Raw genomic sequence first — 17,664 nt, 5'->3', positions numbered from 1 at the left:
TCGGCCAGCGGCTGTCAACCCAGCATCAAACCTACGGTTCTATGTAGGTTTTTATGCTGCTACAACAACAACAACGAAAGTGGGTGAATTCTGGAAATATGGTTTTGGCACGACATTTGGAACGAATTCCTTTAAAAATGTATATTTTATTATTTACGCATATAATTTCGTGTGTCCGCACGATTATTCTGGGAGGAAATAGCCGATTTTGTCTACAAGATTGTGGCAGGGATGCATGTTTTGCTGTTGCACTGGAAAAATCTTCACCTCCTCATGAAGATTGTCCACTCGTCTCGTTAGGCAGGATTGAGTATGCCACCATTGCGTAACGCTAACATTTGCGAAACACACTGGCGCCGCTTACCTCAGACCGGACTATTGCTCTATAAGATGTCAACAAGGTTTCTTTGTCAGCACCCCAAGTGCTGTTGGCCAGCGACTTGAGGATCTCGTTGCTACTTCTAATCTTGTCGCAAATTGCTGTGGCTTGCAGGCGAGTCAGTGGTCGGAATCAGGACACCATCGACCAATATGTTCTGAGCTAGCCTCATGTATTAAGCAGTGTGGTAGTAGATTTACCGGTGGATATTTTCTTGTTCCTTAGATGACTAAGTCAGAACTTCACATATGCCATCAACAATAGAACACCAAGATCGTACAATCTCCCGCATATATTGCGATATCTCTGCCGTCTGCAGGGTGTTGACTATCAGAAAGGTAGAGGTTAAACAGTTCCTTAGTTGTTGCCCCGCCTTGAGGAACTTCCTGTTTCTCTCTACGGGTCTTCGAATTCGTATTTCTGAGTTCTACAAACGACTGGCAACTAACACGACTGGAGGGACGTCTTCTCTATATCCTCGAAGAGCTTGTAGTCTTTGTGGTGGCGATTATAAAAAAATAATTTAAGGCAAGATGAATGTAGTGTCTGGACTCGGAAAAATTTGAAATGAGGTTCGAAAAGCTGAAAGTTCCGAAAAATACGATTTTTGCCAACGAATTTTGAATTTTTTTTTGCAATTTGCCTTTGCCCATAGCAGAAAGTCTTAAATCTTTTTTAAATTTTTCTGTGGAAAAATTTTCAATTTCAATTTTGCAGGTAGCTTATCAGCATTGTAATTTAAGCCAGAAAGAATGAGTTTAGTTCCAAGGTAAACAAAAAATAGCGAAGGATCATGATAATTCGTACCCCGAACTTCAACCCTTAACAGACCTATAGTCCCTTTAATTTCTTTCACTCTTTTCTTAGTCCCATTAAATAGAAAAGACTGTCCCTTGACATTACGATTCATCCTTGTCTTTGATATTGTGACAGGCATAATTTGACAACTAACCAACATAGTTAGATATTTTTTAATTCAGTATTAAAGAAAGACCTAAGAAAACATAAAACACACACGCATAACTGTTACACATCTACTAGACAAATTTACAGCAGAGCATTTGTTATTGTGGTTATAGTATATCCCAAATAATATTTATAGTTTATATTATTATATACATAGATGCAAAATGTTTTCAAGATTTTTGTTTTTTAATTCTAAAGAAATTTGTTAGGTCTAATTTATGTAATAAATAAGAAAGCTTAAACGAGAAAATTAAACGAAATAAAGTTATTTGATATATGCATAAAAACGAAACAAATTTTCAAATTCTTCTTTTATTTGTTAGAAAATTAAAAAAAAAACAAAATTGAGGTTAAATTGGGAAACATTACGTTATTTTATATTAAACCCTAAAAGGAAATAGTTTAAATTACATGGTTTTTATTTGTATGAAATTTTTATTACATTTCATTTATTAATTTAATGGAGATTCCTTACAAACTAAGAATTCAAATAAGCATTCATGTTATAATTTTAAAATTTAAATCATATTTGTTTCGTTTGTTAGCATGGCGATTTGTATTTAGGCATGTCGTTTTTATTTTTACCCCCTTGTGACCTAACCACTCCAAGAAAAATCCTAAACTTTTAAACGTATTATATTTTGGATATCTTAAATATTTACAACTCTCTAAACACTTTTTAACACTATACCCCCCTAACATTAAATTACACTACACTACCAACCACACCACATACACACCAATACTTCTAACAACAAAATGAACAAATTTCAACAATAAAAACAACAGCCGAAACATTCAATGAATTACAAACTTCAAGTAATTTGGACCAAAAATATGTATTTTCTTTTCTTTTTCTCTTCTAAACAAACCAAATAAACCCCAAAAAATATATAACAAATTAAATGAAAATATCCAAAAAAAATCTCAATCTCAACATTGAAATCAATTACATTACATCACTCACCCACCCACCACATTCTTCCAAATCACACAACACTCAATCAATCAATCATAATCAATGCATCTCCATTATCAATCACAATTATTGCATTCTTCTGAATTTTTATGCAAATTTTATGTTGTTTAAATATAATTTGCCTCCTTATGTTTCTTATTCATATTCGATTTTCTCCCAATTTATCCAATTATACTCTAAATGATTGTTAATTTTATTTTAATTTAAAAACTAAACAAAAAAATTGGTTTCTTTTCTATTCCAAAAACCAATATCAAAAAATAATGTCTCCATATTAAATGTTGTGGTATGTATATATGAACCAAAATTGTATTTTGTTCTTCTTTTTGTATTGATTCGCGTGTTTTATTGAATTTCCCTGGTATTTTCTGTTCGGTGTTCATGTGTTTTCTCCCCCTGTGATTATTGGCTTTGTATTTATTTCGCCGTTTGTGTAGATAAATCTCAGTAAAGCTTTCTTTGTGTATTTTAAATTTTGAAGATATTTCTTTCGAACAACTCTAAATGCTTGCTTAGGTGTAGTACATGAAAAAAAAACTCCCCCATGCACTTTATCAATGTTGTGTTCCTAAGAAAATGTATTAAAAACAACAGAAAAAAACTTGTCCTAAAATGATTACCAAAAAATAAAGCATTCACATTCCAGAATTCATATATAAAAAAATCGTAATTTGTTTTATTAGAAATAGAACTTAAATGCTTCAGCATTACGGTAAATGATGGAGATTCATTAACATGACTATTGGCGATTGACCTTGAATTTTTCCATATATTTTTTAAAAATGTTAACGTCGTTTAGATCTATGTTGTATACTTGTTTCCATTCTCCCCTACTCTCCTTTTTTAATTCATCAAACCTTCTGGACTTTAAGAATGATGAACAACCTTGCTCTTCAAACCACCAGCATTTCCGCCTGGGGGAAATTATCTTAGGTCTTGAACTTAAGTTTTTTCTTTGCAATTCATTTCCAAAACTTTTATGACTTCTTCAGTGATGGGTTTTATGTCTTCCTTGAAGATCTACAGAAAATACTAATATTTTAAAACAACGAATTTATTAGTGAAGGGAAGACTATGGTTTCGATCCTCGCCACAGGATGTCATCAGTTCCCTAGTTTTTTGTTTGTGAATATTCTCCACCGAAGTTATTTTTCAATAACTCCTTCAACAAAAAATTTTTTATACCCAACCATCAATAGGCGGCTCGAAATATAAGAGTAAGTGACCAAAGAATCAATTTCCATGAGAAGTTCTTCTTTGGCAATCACATGTAACCACATCGAAAATGCAAAACGAGACATGCCTTCTCCACTGTTATGTGGAGAATTACAACGAATGCAACATAACAAAATTTGTTATTTTTCTCTTTCGGGACGAGCTAATTTATCAGAAGGTTTTTGTAAATGAAAAAGAATGTTAGAGAAATTTTCTTCACAATCCACTACACTACATGTTTCGCTCTTGGTGAGAGTGATCATTGTTCGCTCTTGGTGAGAGTGATCATTGTTTTTTGTTCTATATACTGAATTTATTGGGAGATTGCAATTAGGAATTCAATACAAAACCAAAGATACAACAGTTCCAGTGTTTCTCAATCAGAACATTGCGTTGAGTCAAAGATGTCAATATTATAAGATAGGAAAAGTCAATTGTGAAAAATTAGCTGTAGAGGGAGTTAACCTCTGTTGCTACGATATCATAGCAACATTCTGTTAAACGAAAACTGTTACTAATGTTTGTTGTATATTATTTATACTGGGCTGAATCGGTCAGTATTTTGATGAAAATAAAACTAATTTATTTCATTTTTCCTCAACGTTTCGTTGGTTGTATTCCAACTTCATCAGGAGATTTTTATTGAAAATCCTATATAAAACATAAACAATCATGTACATTCCATAAGATCACAGTGTGGGATATTCGCATTAAACTTTACTTACAATTAGTTCTTTTCACATATTCTTGTAAATTATTCTTATTATACTAAAAAAACGGGACATCACAACACGAATTTTTGTATAAATAAAAATATAATCAAAAAAATGTAAAAATATTGCAGCAAAAAAACTTAATACTAAATCACAGCACCGTACTTTTCAAAATATTGCGATCGAATATTGCAGTTTTTGTGTTATCTTTATCTTCTTTCGTATTCATAGATGTATGTATTCTCTCCTGTATTCTGAGACTCTCCAGAGTGTATCTTTTATTTTCTTTTCTCTCTCTATCGAGAATTTTTACATTTTCGAAGTCAGCATAGTGTCCCCACTGTTTCATATGTTGGGACAGGGCTGTGTTCTCTTTGCCTTTTCTTATATCTGCTTCGTGCTCATTTAGCCTTACACTCAACATTCTTTTTGTTGTCCCCACGTAAACTCTATTGCATTTCTCCCGTCCATTCCCCTTGCACTTCACTTCATACACCACGTCGTTTTGTCGTAGCTTGTCTGTTTTCTTTCTTCGCGAGAATATTTGTTGTAATGTGTTGTTAGACTTGTAGGCTAATACTATGTTGTTGCTGTTTATTATTGGTGATAAAGAGTTGTTGTCTGTTAATTTAGGTATGTACGGCAAACTGAGAAACTTTTTTGCGTCCAGTTCAGTTTTTTCTTTTATTGGATTCTCAAAGTTTTTGGATTTGTTTCTTATTAGATGTTTGATGATTTTAAGCGGAAAATTATTCTTTAATAAAATTTCGGTTATCTTATTTAAGTTTTTGGGAATGTATTTGTGATCACATATATGGAATATCCCTGTAGGGACTGTGGCCGGTTTAAAGCTCACTTAAGGTTGGCTTTTTTTTAAACATAAGTGGCATTTTATCGATCATTTTGCCTTATGCCAACTGACTAATTTTACAAGGCGATGAGCGCCTGAGTGGTCAGTATTGTCCAACGCCAGATAACTTTTCGACTGATAATAAACTAACTTTTTTTTTGCCTATTTTTAGTCAGTTTAAAACATAATGTGAAAAAAAAACAATTTTTGTTTCTGTGTGTTTTTTATTTTTGACTTTTCATATTGTCTCTCTCCCTCTCTTTGTCTCTCTCTCTCTCTTTTTTTAGAGAGAAGAAGGGGCAAATTTGTATATTTCCTTTGTGTTCCTTTTTAATTCCAGAATAATACGAGTAATATGTACGAATATGTTCAGTCCATCAACACTGTATTCTATAACTGGATGCTGCATTTATACGAAGAATATTAAGAAAAAGCAAGTGCGAATTATTTATACATTTGTGCCTAATTTCTTCGACAAACACAAATACTTTGCAGACGGTACATGTTTCTGTTTTCAGAGTGGTTAATCTCTAGATAACTTTTCGACTAACTTTATATTGGTCGAAAAGTTATCTAGACATGGACAATTGCCGAAAATTTTTTCTGTTCAAAGTGGTTCATCTCTAGACAACTTTTGAGCCAGTTTTTAGTCAGTTTAAAAATTATCGATCTATTATCAATCATTTGATCAACTGGTTAATAAAAGTCCGACAGGGATTTTATCTATTAGATTGTTGGCGGTATTTATTATCATATTTTTCGGTTGTGTTGAGAAATAGTTTGTCATGCGACCAGAAGATGTCGGCTTTGTATACCAATCCGTTTCTACTCTATTGTTTTGCCTAATGATTTTCATGTCTAAATACGGTATTTGCTTTTCCTTTTCCATTTCCAAAGTAAATTTCAGTTTGCTATGATATGAATTCAATAGATGTAATGTTATGTCAACGTGTTTTTTGTCTAATATGGCAAAAATATCATCCACGTATTTGGAGATTAGTTTAATCTTGATCCCTTTTTGCTCCAGTTCCGATGTTACGTTATCTAATAATGTGTCCAAAACAATATCGGCTATGGTTGGTGAAAGAGGGTTGCCCATTGGCATACCATACGTCTGATGGTAAATTTTTTCCTCATATTTAAAGTAATTATTGTCTATAAGACAGAATTGCATCAGTCCCATGAATCTTCGCTTTGGAATCGTCGTATGATGTTGCAGGATTTCCCATTTGTCAAGAATGTTCTTAATGGCTAAGTGAATTGGTATGTTGGTGAACAACGACACCACGTCAAAAGAAACAAGAACATCATTCTCCTCCAAACTTATCCCATTTAGTCTTTCTTTTAGCTGCATTGAGTTTTTTATGTTGTATTCCGTAGAAATAATATGCTTCAATATTTTTCCTATATGTTTCGAAAGGTTATAGCAAGGTACTTTAAGCGATGATGATGAAAACTGTTACTCATTGGAATATTGACAAGAAATACATTAAAACTCAAATTTTACGGCGTTGACTTTTGTTTTTTTATTAAATAAAAAATAAAAAAAGTGAAGAAATAAATTTCAGCCACAAAACACGACGTTAATGTTTTCTGCCGCGAGAAATGGGAATCAAAAACGATTGGCATTGCTGTTAACAATTCCAGTGAGTTGTGTAGCCATCTGCAACCAAAATGTGGAACTATTAGCATATGTTTTTGGAAAATGCATTTCTTCTAGTATTTATTACTATACGTCTTTGGTTGAGTTTTTTTATTGGGATAGCTGTTGTAATTTTTTTTCTTTTCAAAATAGTCTGCCGTAATCCGATTTTTATTCTTTAAATACTTTAAAGGTTTTAATATTTGAAAGTTTTATCTTTGTGGCCACAGAGCTTCATTTTGATTTTCTCTTAACTGAGTTACGGAGTAATCGTCATATTTCCATGGAGTGGCCATTTCCAATGTACTTCTTGTAGAATGACATTTTGAGGTACCTTCTACGTTTTTATAACTATCCAGTGTCCTCTTCAGATGAAAGATTAATCAACTTATACCTGGATATTGAAGTTATAAGTGAATTAGTTGCGTTGAATTGTATCTACATTCGATTCGATTTGCTATGTCCGCCTGTTCATGCCTCCACCTGCAAGAATTCGATTTTGTCTAAACTTTGCTCCACGTAATATTTAATATTCGTAAAATCTCTTCCAAACGTACATCAAGTTCCAAGAATGTCTATATAAGGGACTTTGAGTTCTTCCCGTGTTGTTCGAGGATCATTTCGAAAATTTTTCGAATACTCCTTATGTACTCTGCATGCATCGATATAATGTTTTTATACCCTCAGCATTTATCCTAACGAGGGTATATACCTAGGGTTATGACTTTTTGACATTTTTCCTCAAAAATGATGATGAATGAACTTTTGCCTATTAATCACTATGCTATTGTTTATTCCATTGAAATATAAAAAAAGTTCACGCACAAATCGATTTAAAAAAAAATAATTTTTTGAAAAAAAATATGAAATGAAAAAAAAATTGTTCAAAAAATTATTTTTTGTTGCACGAATGAATAAATATAAGCCTACTAATAACTATAATAACGTTTATTTCACTCAAACATTAAAAAAGTTGCGAAAAAATTCACTTTGAAAAAATTTTAAATTTTTTGTTTTTTGTTAAAAAAATTATATTTTTGAATAAAAGCGTTTACGACATTTTTACGATTCTCAGAATTGAAGAAAAATGGTGAGAAATAAATTTTGTGTCATTTTAATTATCTCATGTGGCTCTAAAGTTTATTTTCAATTATATATCTGTTTTCAGTGACTTCAAAAAATTGTCCATAATTTTGATAAATTCAAATTTTAAAATCATTTTGTGCGTGAGGTTTTTTCACCGAATAACCTTATAATTAAGATTTTATGTAATCTTATGGCAAAACTCATCACGCTAAGATACAGGGATATGAGGTTGTAAAAAAGTCATAACCCTAATATACACTTTCATACGGACAAAATGTGCCTCATCGAAATAATGGTTTCAGATCCCAGGTATGTTTGGACGAAATGTGTTTCAGACAATTTTGAGTCGATTGAGCAATGTCCGTCCGCACGATAACTCTCGAACGGATCAACCTATTCGGTCCGAAATATGGCTTTCGTAATATTTTGTCCAAACTCAGTTTAAGTTCGAAGATGGGTTATAACGGTCCACTCCTTCCGGTACCTCCCCCACAAAAGTTCGATAATGTTAGGAAAATTTGTACGAACGATAACTCTTGAAGGAAGTAACCGATTTGGTCCATACTTTGCAAATCGTGAAATGTCTACCATACTTACATGAGATTCCAATATCCTTCGGGTACCTCCCACACAAAATGTCGGATAAGTTCAGTTTAGGACCTGCTCTCGAATCACTTTGGTTTTTGTTTTAGCAACTTGTATTCACTGCCCCCCATACGACGGTACAAGTTTCATCAGGGGCAAGTCAATACTTCCTGAGGAAATAGCCTGAAAGATGCACAAAACCCCTATGACACCGTGTGAGTTGGTTGGAGCGCAAGATAACTCTCGAACGGATCTGCCGATTGGCCTTAGTAATATTTTGTCCAAACATAGTTTAAGTTCGAAGATAAGCCATATCGGTCCTCTCCTTCAGGTACCTCCCCACAAAATTTCAAAAATGTTCGGAAAAAAATATTCCTACGGTAACTTTTGAAGGGAGTGGCCGAATTGGTCCATACTTTACACATCTAAATATATCTACCAGATATAGATCAGGTTCAAATACGGACAATATTTGTGCACTTCATCCAGTTCCTCCCAAACAAAATTTCGGATAAATCACTTTGATTTTTGTTGAAGCAACTTGCATTCGCTGCCTCAATTACGATGGTAAAAGTTTTTTCAGGGGCAAATCCACACTTCTTGAGCAAACAGCTCGAAGGGTGTAAAAACCCCCTATGGCACCATATGTAGTGGCTGGAAATCCACTTCCAAATTGGTCAATGTCGATCCATTCCTTTAAGTATTCCTCCGCAAAATTTTTGATCTTTAATTCTAATCAACATTTTTGCCGGTTCATACGCCCAACATTTTTAAAAACCCCTAAATACATACGTTTTTTGGGAAAAAATTGTTTCAATATATACAGGCTGAGGGTATATCTCTGTCGGCAAAGCCGACTGATACTTTTTTATTTGTTGATTAAATAGAATTGCAGCCGCTGTCGGATATACCAATCAAATATCAAGGCAATATCCCGCATAAGAGTTCCAAATTTTTGGTCATATGAATTTCTTATACTTCTCCTACAAACGCCTAAAGGCATCGGTAAATAAGCGACTGGGTTTCCATTTTATGTTATTTGTAGTGAAAGATTAAAGGACAAAGGGTAACATAGTTCGAATTTGGTTTGGCCGTTCTTTATTGTTTTATCAGTAATTACTTCAGCAAGAATCTCCGATTATGTACCAGGCCATAAACTTTTCGCTTAGAGCCAGCTTAAAGACTGGTATTGGGTCGTTTAAAAAATTCGTGGTTCCGATTACAACAGTAAATTTTTTTAGTGAATTTTTCGGAATGACTGTGTAATAGAAACACAGTTACTCGTTTTGTTTCTGTTCTGAAGAATATGATTTATTTCTAAATGCCCTGAAGGGTCACAACGCTAATATGATCACCAACGAAAATTCCGTTTCTTTCTTCGGGAAATGTGGATTGTACTCACATAGCCGTCGTTATGACGGTTAATAGAACATTTTGGTCCACTACATTAAGTGTCATAAGTTGAACATGGCTGTAAAGCCGTCCGGTTCTTTTCTATATGTACAAGTTTGTGAATTTTTCTGGAGAATTTATTGTTCGTAATCGGTAAATCGGATCCACATGGATTTCATAACAATGTGGAAATATTAAAAGCTTTTGTTAAATTCTTCTTATACCAAAATTATTTTTTTTAAGCAAATTTAGGTTTGTAAGATTAGAAATATAGTGTAATATTATATTTGTCCATATATGTATATGCTTATGTTGTTACATCGTTTATACAAATACCGTGTATATTAGATTTATTCAACAGATTTCTTGATTTAGTACCCTTATACCTTATTTTGTATTGCTTCAGGTGAATGTTTTCACATCTTTATTTCACTTTATAAGCACTGTTTGTGTCTATGTTTAAAATATAAATAGCAATTTTCAAAAAATTGAATGCTTTTGAATATGTTCACTTTTTTTACAAAATATATTTATTTGCCTTTTTTTAGTTTTTAATATTATGTTTTGTTGAATATTTTATAATTTTTGTTGATTTATTTTTTTGTTTTTATGTTTTTTTCTAACTCAACCGAAAACTGAAACATTCTTCAATGAATTCGTTCGTAAATTGTTTGCAAATGGTGCATCCATCCCATTCCACAGCTGTCGGTTCACTGCAAAAGCTGGGACGAAAAATGTCAACGGTAAGCCAGAGTAATTCAACACATGTCGAATTGAGCGTGCATTAGGCGAGAAGCAAATGAAAGACCACCACCAGAAAAACAAATCCCCCAAATCCATACACAAAATAATTGACCCGACAAAGGGAGCAGAATGCTATTATTTATGCCTTGAAAACAAGGGGAAACAAATTAAAGTTAAATAAGCTTTTATATTTAAGTTAAATATATGAATTAAAAAAGAAAAAAAAACTCCCATTAACAAAAAGAAATTAGTGTAAAATATTTCATTAGCTTTATTTTTATTTTTTTGTTTTATTTTATACAATTTTTAAATGCTTTTATAATTATTTTTGTTGTTTTTTTTTTGGTATAATTTTCAATTCTCCAAGTGTTAAAAAACTCATTTTGTATTTGTTAAGTGTTTGAAAGAACATTTTTTTTAAATAAATTGTAAACTGTATGTGTCTTGTAAAGCAGCACTGGCTTTAAAGATCCAATATTTTTGTTAATTAATTTTTTTTTTTTAATTTATGTATTACCATTTATTGGCTTTAGTTCTTCTTCCGTTTCCACTTATTTTTTGTTTACCTACAAATAATTGTTAACACAAAATTGCATTTTGTCAGAAGCCTACATTATTTACTATAAATATTTACATACATATTACATAAATAATGATAATAGAGCTCTGTATACATACTACATAATATAAAAACCCCCAAAATATTAAATAAATAATAACAAACAAAAAATAAGAAAAAAATATAAATAATAAAAAAATACAATTTTGTTTGAACTTTTAGAGAAATATATGGCTGATCGATCGGCTTTAAAAAGGTGAATTTTATAACTCTCCACCATTCAAGGGGAAATATATCAATAGCAAAATAACGATATTAGAAATATTACATTTTTAAAATATTTACATATCAAATATATTCATATTGAGAAAAAACAAAAAATGATAACTCTAATGTACAAATTAAATAATGGGGGTTTTTCTGAGAGAAAACTCCCCATCTGTCCATGCTAGGCTTGTCAGAGAAAAACTATTCCTTAATACATGCAGGACCATACACTAATATCGCGATTTACCTCCTTAATTGGGACACGTCTTACGTACGGACAAACATTTTTAAAGAATATTTTTCACGAATGTGGATTTTTTAAAGAATATTTTTTCATGGACGTGGAATTTTTCAAAAATATTTTTACATTTTCTGGATTTTTCATGGACGTGGATTTTTTTAAAGAATATTTTTTGATGGACATGGATTTTTTAAAAATATTTTTTGATGGACATGGATTTTTTAAAAATATTTTTCATGGAACTTGATTAAAAAAAATTAATGGACGTGTATTTTTTTAAAGAATCTTTTTTATGGACCTTTGATTTTTTAAAGAAAGCTTTTCTTGGACGTGGATTTTTTAAGTATATTTTTCATGGACGTGGATTTTTTCAAAAATATTTTTTCATGGACGTGGATTTTTTTCAAAAATATTTTTTCATGGACGTGGATTTTTTCAGAAATATTTTTTCACGGACGTGGATTTTTTCAAAAATATTTTTTCATGGACGTGGGTTTTTTAAAGAATATTTTTTCATGGACGTGGATTTTTTCAAAAATGTTTATTCATGAACCTGGACTTTTTAAAGAATATTTTTTCATGGGCGTGGATTTTTTCAAAAATTTTTATTCATTTTTTCAAAAATATTTTTTCATGGACGTGGATTTTTTCAAAAATTCATTCATTTTTTCATGGACATGGATTTTTTCAAAAATACTTTTTCATAGACCTGGATTTTTTCAAAAACATTTTTTCATGGACGTGGATTTTTTCAAAAATACTTTTTCATGGACCTGGATTTTTTCAAAAATATTTTTTCATGGACGTGGATTTTTTCAAAAATACTTTTTCATGGACGTGGATTTTTTCAAAAATATTTTTTCATGGACGTGGATTTTTTCAAAAATATTTTTTCATGGACGTGGATTTTTTCAAAAATTTTTATTCATTTTTTAAAAAATATATTTTCATGGACGTGGATTTTTTCAAAAATTTTTATTCATTTTTTCATGGACCTGGATTTTTTCAAAAATATTTTTTCATGGACTCGGATTTTTTCAAAAATATTTTTTCATGGACGTGGATTTTTTCAAAAATATTTTTTAATGGACGTGGATTTTTTAAAAAATATTTGTTCATGGACGTGGATTTTTTCAAAAATATTTTTTCATGGACGTGGATTTTTTCAAAAATATTTTTTTATGGACTTGGATTTTTTCAAAAATATTTTTTCATGGACGTGGATTTTTTCAAAAATATTTTTTCATGGACGTGGATTTTTTCAAAAATATTTTTTCATGGACGTTGATTTTTTCAAAAATATTTTTTCATGGACGTGGATTTTTTTAAAAATATTTTTTCATGGAAGTGGATTTTTTCAAAAATATTTATTCATGGACGTGGATTTTTTCAAAAATATTTATTCATGGACGTGGATTTTTTCAAAAATATATTTTCATGGACGTGGATTTTTTCAAAAATATTTATTCATGGACGTGGATTTTTTAAAGAATATTTTTTCAAAAATTTTTATTCATTTTTTCAAAAATATTTTTTCATAGACGTGGATTTTTTTTACAAATTTTTATTCATTTTTTTCAAAAATATTTTTTCATGGACGTGGATTTTTTAAAAAATATTTTTTCTCGGACGTGGATTTTTTCAAACATATTTTTTCATGGACGTGGATTTTTAAAAAAAATTTTTTCTCGGACGTGGATTTTTTCAAAAATATTTTTTCTCGGACGTGGATTTTTTCAAAAATATTTTTTCAAGGACGTGGATTTTTTCAAAAATATTTTTTCATAGACATAGATTTTTTCAAAAATATTTTTTCATGGACGTGGATTTTTTCAAAAATATTTTTTCATGGACGTGGATTTTTTCAAAAATGTTTTTTCATGGACGTGGATTTTTTAAAAAATGTTTTTTCATGGACGTGGATTTTTTCAAAAATGTTTTTTCATGGACGTGGATTTTTTCAAAAATGTTTTTTCATGGACGTGGATTTTTTTAAAGTTTACTTTTAATGGACGTGGATTTTTTCAAAAATGTTTTTTCATGGTCGTGGATTTTTTCAAAAATATTTTTTCATGGACATGCATTTTTAAAAATATTTTTTCATGGAACTGGATTTTAAAAAAAAATAATGGATGTGGATTTTTTTAAAGAATCTTTTTTTATGGACCTATGATTTTTTAAAGAAAGCTTTTCTTGGACGTGGATTTTTTAAAGTATATTTTTCAGGGACGTGGATTTTTTTAAAGTATATTTTTAATGGACGTGGATTTTTTCAAAAATATTTTTTCATGGACGTGGGTTTTTTCAAAAATATTTTTTCAAGGACGTGGGTTTTTTCAAAAATATTTTTTCATGGACTTGGATTTTTTTAAAGTATACTTTTAATGGACGTGGATTTTTTCAAAAATGTTTTTTCATGGACGTGGATTTTTTAAAAAATGTTTTTTCATGGACGTGGATTTTTTAAAAAATATTTTTTGATGGACATGCATTTTTAAAAATATTTTTTCATGGAACTGGATTTTAAAAAAAAATAATGGATGTGGATTTTTTTAAAGAATCTTTTTTTATGGACCTTGATTTTTTAAAGAAAGCTTTTCTTGGACGTGGATTTTTTAAAGTATATTTTTCAGGGACGTGGATTTTTTTAAAGTATATTTTTAAGGGACGTGGATTTTTTTAAAGTATATTTTTAATGGACGTGGATTTTTTCAAAAAAATTTTTTCATGGACGTGGATTTTTTCAAAAATATTTATTCATGGACGTGGATTTTTTCAAAAATATTTTTTCATGGACGTGGATTTTTTTTTCAAACATATTTTTTCATGGACATGGATTTTTTCAAAAATATTTTTTCATGGTCGTGGATTTTTTCAAAAATATTTTTTCATGGACGTGGATTTTTTCAAAAATATTTTTTCATGGGCGTGGATTTTTTCAAAAATATTTTTTCATGGACGTGGATTTTTTCAAAAATATTTTTTCATGGACGTGGGTTTTTTCAAAAATATTTTTTCAAGGACGTGGGTTTTTTCAAAAATATTTTTTCATGGACTTGGATTTTTTTAAAGTATACTTTTAATGGACGTGGATTTTTTCAAAAATGTTTTTTCATGGACGTGGATTTTTTAAGAAATGTTTTTTCATGGACGTGGATTTTTTTAAAGTATATTTTTAATGGACGTGGATTTTTTCAAAAATATTTTTTCATGGACGTGGATTTTTTCAAAAATATTTTTTCATGGACGTGGATTTTTTCAAAAATATTTTTTCATGGACGTGGATTTTTTCAAAAATATTTTTTCATGGACGTGGATTTTACCAAAAATATTTTTTCATGGACCTGGATTTTTTCAAAAATATTTTTTCATGGACTTGGATTTTTTCAAAAATATTTTTTCATGGACGTGGATTTTTTCAAAAATATTTTTCATGGACGTGGATTTTTTCAAAAATATTTTTTCATGGACGTGGATTTTTTCAAAAATATTTTTTCATGGACCTGGATTTTTTCAAAAATATTTTTTCATAGACGTGGATTTTTTCAAAAATATTTTTTCATGGACGTGGATTTTTTCAAAAATATTATCACCGTTATCCCTCGGGGACATTTGTAGAGATGGTAGTTTTCTTGCACGTTTTCACTAAATATTTAAAAAAGGGTGCAATCAAATAAGTAGTGTTTGTCCCTATTGCTATGTTGTGGCCAATATTTCTGTTTGAACACTGGTACTTTAGTTTGTTTGGTGGAGAGTTTGTAAAATAATGAAATTTGTAAAATTTGTTTTTGTGTTTGAAAAAGCAAATATTTGCTGTTATAAGGCACTCACTTTGTATTCATTCTTAAAACGCTTTTTTGGCAAAAAATATTTAATAAATATTTTAAACATTGTTAATGACTGGCTGTTCTGGCTCGCTCGTAAGCTGTTTTGTTATATACCTACATATTATAGCTCATTATCGAAACATAACTCCCCATGAAAAGCGCTTCTATCTACTAATCGTTTAATCAACCCCTCCCCTCAAAACCCATTGAATCATTTGTAACATTTAACGCAAAAAAACGACACAACAACATCGACAACTCAAAATAAAAATCAATTCATTTGGCACTCTTTGAACTCAAAACTCAACAATTTCATTTCACATCAACATTTATTAAATTAAAAAATAAATGAAATAAAAAATAAACGAAACCCCCTCAAAAAAACGAGAAAAGAAATATTACAATTGAGAACATAACACATACAACGAACGACCCACCCGAACCACCACCACCACACATTACACCTCAGACACCACGACATCAAAATTGATTTGAAATGAATATTTACACTTAAACACTAAATAAAAAACAATTAAAACATAACAAATCAAAAACAAAAAAACAATCTCCAGATCAAGTTTCGTAATAACAAAAGCAAATACTACTACTACTATCCCCCCAAAAAAATATCAACTCCACAAAAACTAAATCGATATGAAACCACCATCCTTGGATATCAACAACTAAAAACTCATCATCTTTAATGGAAACTGCCAATGAATATCATCACCTTAGCCACACCTTTGTCTACACCGGCCTCATCGCCATGCGGTACCAAATACCTTTCTTATTCCAATATATTCTTTGCCAATTTCAAAGAGGAACACGAACGTATTTTGGCTGAGAAACTGAAGCAACAGCAGCCACCAGCAACACGTATACGCACCAATACCCGATTATGTCGTGAGACGGCAATCAATAACAACAATGAAAGTTCAGAGACATCGTCTGCTGGTGGCCAGGATTCAAATAATGGTAATGAAACTGCCACAGCATCATACGATTGCAACAATCCGGATATCTTGGAGAATCTCAATGAAGAGGAGTGCTCCCTAAACAACCATGCCATCAAGGGTAGCAGCAGCATTGCTGCCAACACCAATCAACTAACAACTCAAGTCCATACTGGTCAATCGAAAAAGATTCGCATTACAGAAAATCCACTGCCAGAACCTGTCAGCTGTTAAACAGCCAATAGGTTTATTAAACCAAAAATTTAAGAACAAAAACATTCCCTTTGGCCATTCCTTACATCATCGTATATTGATGAGCAAAGGAGGAGGGGCCGCACAAAGTTTTGGTTCATTTATCCCAATTCTTTTAGATGAGTATACACCACCATTTCTCGCCCCACCATCAACACCTGCATATAGCTGCGTTTGAAGACTCAAAAGTTTGGCATTATATTTGACACCCAATCGCTATAAGGAAATATTCAATCACCTAAATTTTATTTCTTGTTACCACCAGCAGCGGAATTACACTTCTTCGATAGTGCATGCTGCGACGCTATAGATATACAAGGTATACTAGAAAATCTAGAAATTGGTTTAAATTTCAATACTAAATTGTTTCCTGTAGTAGTCTAGGCATTCCTAGAAACTTGTTTTAGATAGAGCTTAAGCGAATTTTTAGACTTAAAACAAAAAACCTCTTTTCACTTGGGCACAGATCAGCAACATTAACAAGGTGATATGGAATGGAATTGTTTCGTATTTTATTGTATATTGAAAAGCAAATATTGATGGGGGGCTCCGTCATATAAGGAGAAGATATTAATCTCCTAATATCTTCCACTATACAATCAAATATTGTATTTTGATCAAAGTCTGTTGTTGTATCATATTTAAATTGCTCCCGTTATATAATCAACGGAAAGTCTCGAATAATGAACACCAATCAGTTCAACACAAGATTTGACACTAATTGTTTTTAAGAAAAGCGCGTTGGAGTCAATTTTTTCTAAGAAACCAAACTTAGAACGGTTCGCGATTCAAGGTAGAGCTGCTTTTTGCAATTTCCGCAAAGCCAAAAAATTCTTGAAAATATCCCTACGGCTACTATTTTCAAGAATTTTTTGGCTTTGCGGAAATTGTTGATTTTTTTCGGTGTACAGACTAAGTTGTCAACTCGGTTTTCGGTGTACAGACTAAGTCGTCAACTCGGTTTGTCCTGATTTCGTTGAAATGTGCTTTGAGTATGATTAAGTTGGAAACGCC

General features: G+C 31.0%; 1 protein-coding gene across 11 annotated transcripts in view; it reads left to right on the top strand.

The window, feature by feature from the left end:
- The window catches only part of MESK2 (misexpression suppressor of KSR 2), a 106,976-nt gene extending 90,316 nt beyond the window's left edge, over positions 1 to 16,660 (top strand). For 5 of the 11 annotated variants that reach the window (XM_073956249.1, XM_073956248.1, XM_073956250.1 and 2 more), the window contains one exon: positions 16,181 to 16,660. In XM_073956249.1, coding sequence (XP_073812350.1) covers positions 16,181 to 16,632 — 452 coding nt within the window. In that variant the 3' untranslated portion in view covers positions 16,633 to 16,660. Of the gene's footprint in view, positions 1 to 2,761; positions 2,956 to 10,509; positions 11,373 to 16,180 lie in introns of those variants that run through there. The other 6 variants (XM_073956256.1, XM_073956253.1, XM_073956257.1 and 3 more) reach the window with 2 other exon arrangements.
- The last annotated feature ends 1,004 nt before the right edge of the window (positions 16,661 to 17,664 follow it).

Source organism: Musca autumnalis, unplaced genomic scaffold (genome assembly GCF_047663935.1).
Source record: "Musca autumnalis isolate F117 unplaced genomic scaffold, ASM4766393v1 scaffold_5, whole genome shotgun sequence".
NCBI classification, from domain to species: Eukaryota; Metazoa; Arthropoda; class Insecta; order Diptera; family Muscidae; genus Musca; species Musca autumnalis.
This window is presented reverse-complemented; position numbering and strand designations above follow the sequence as displayed.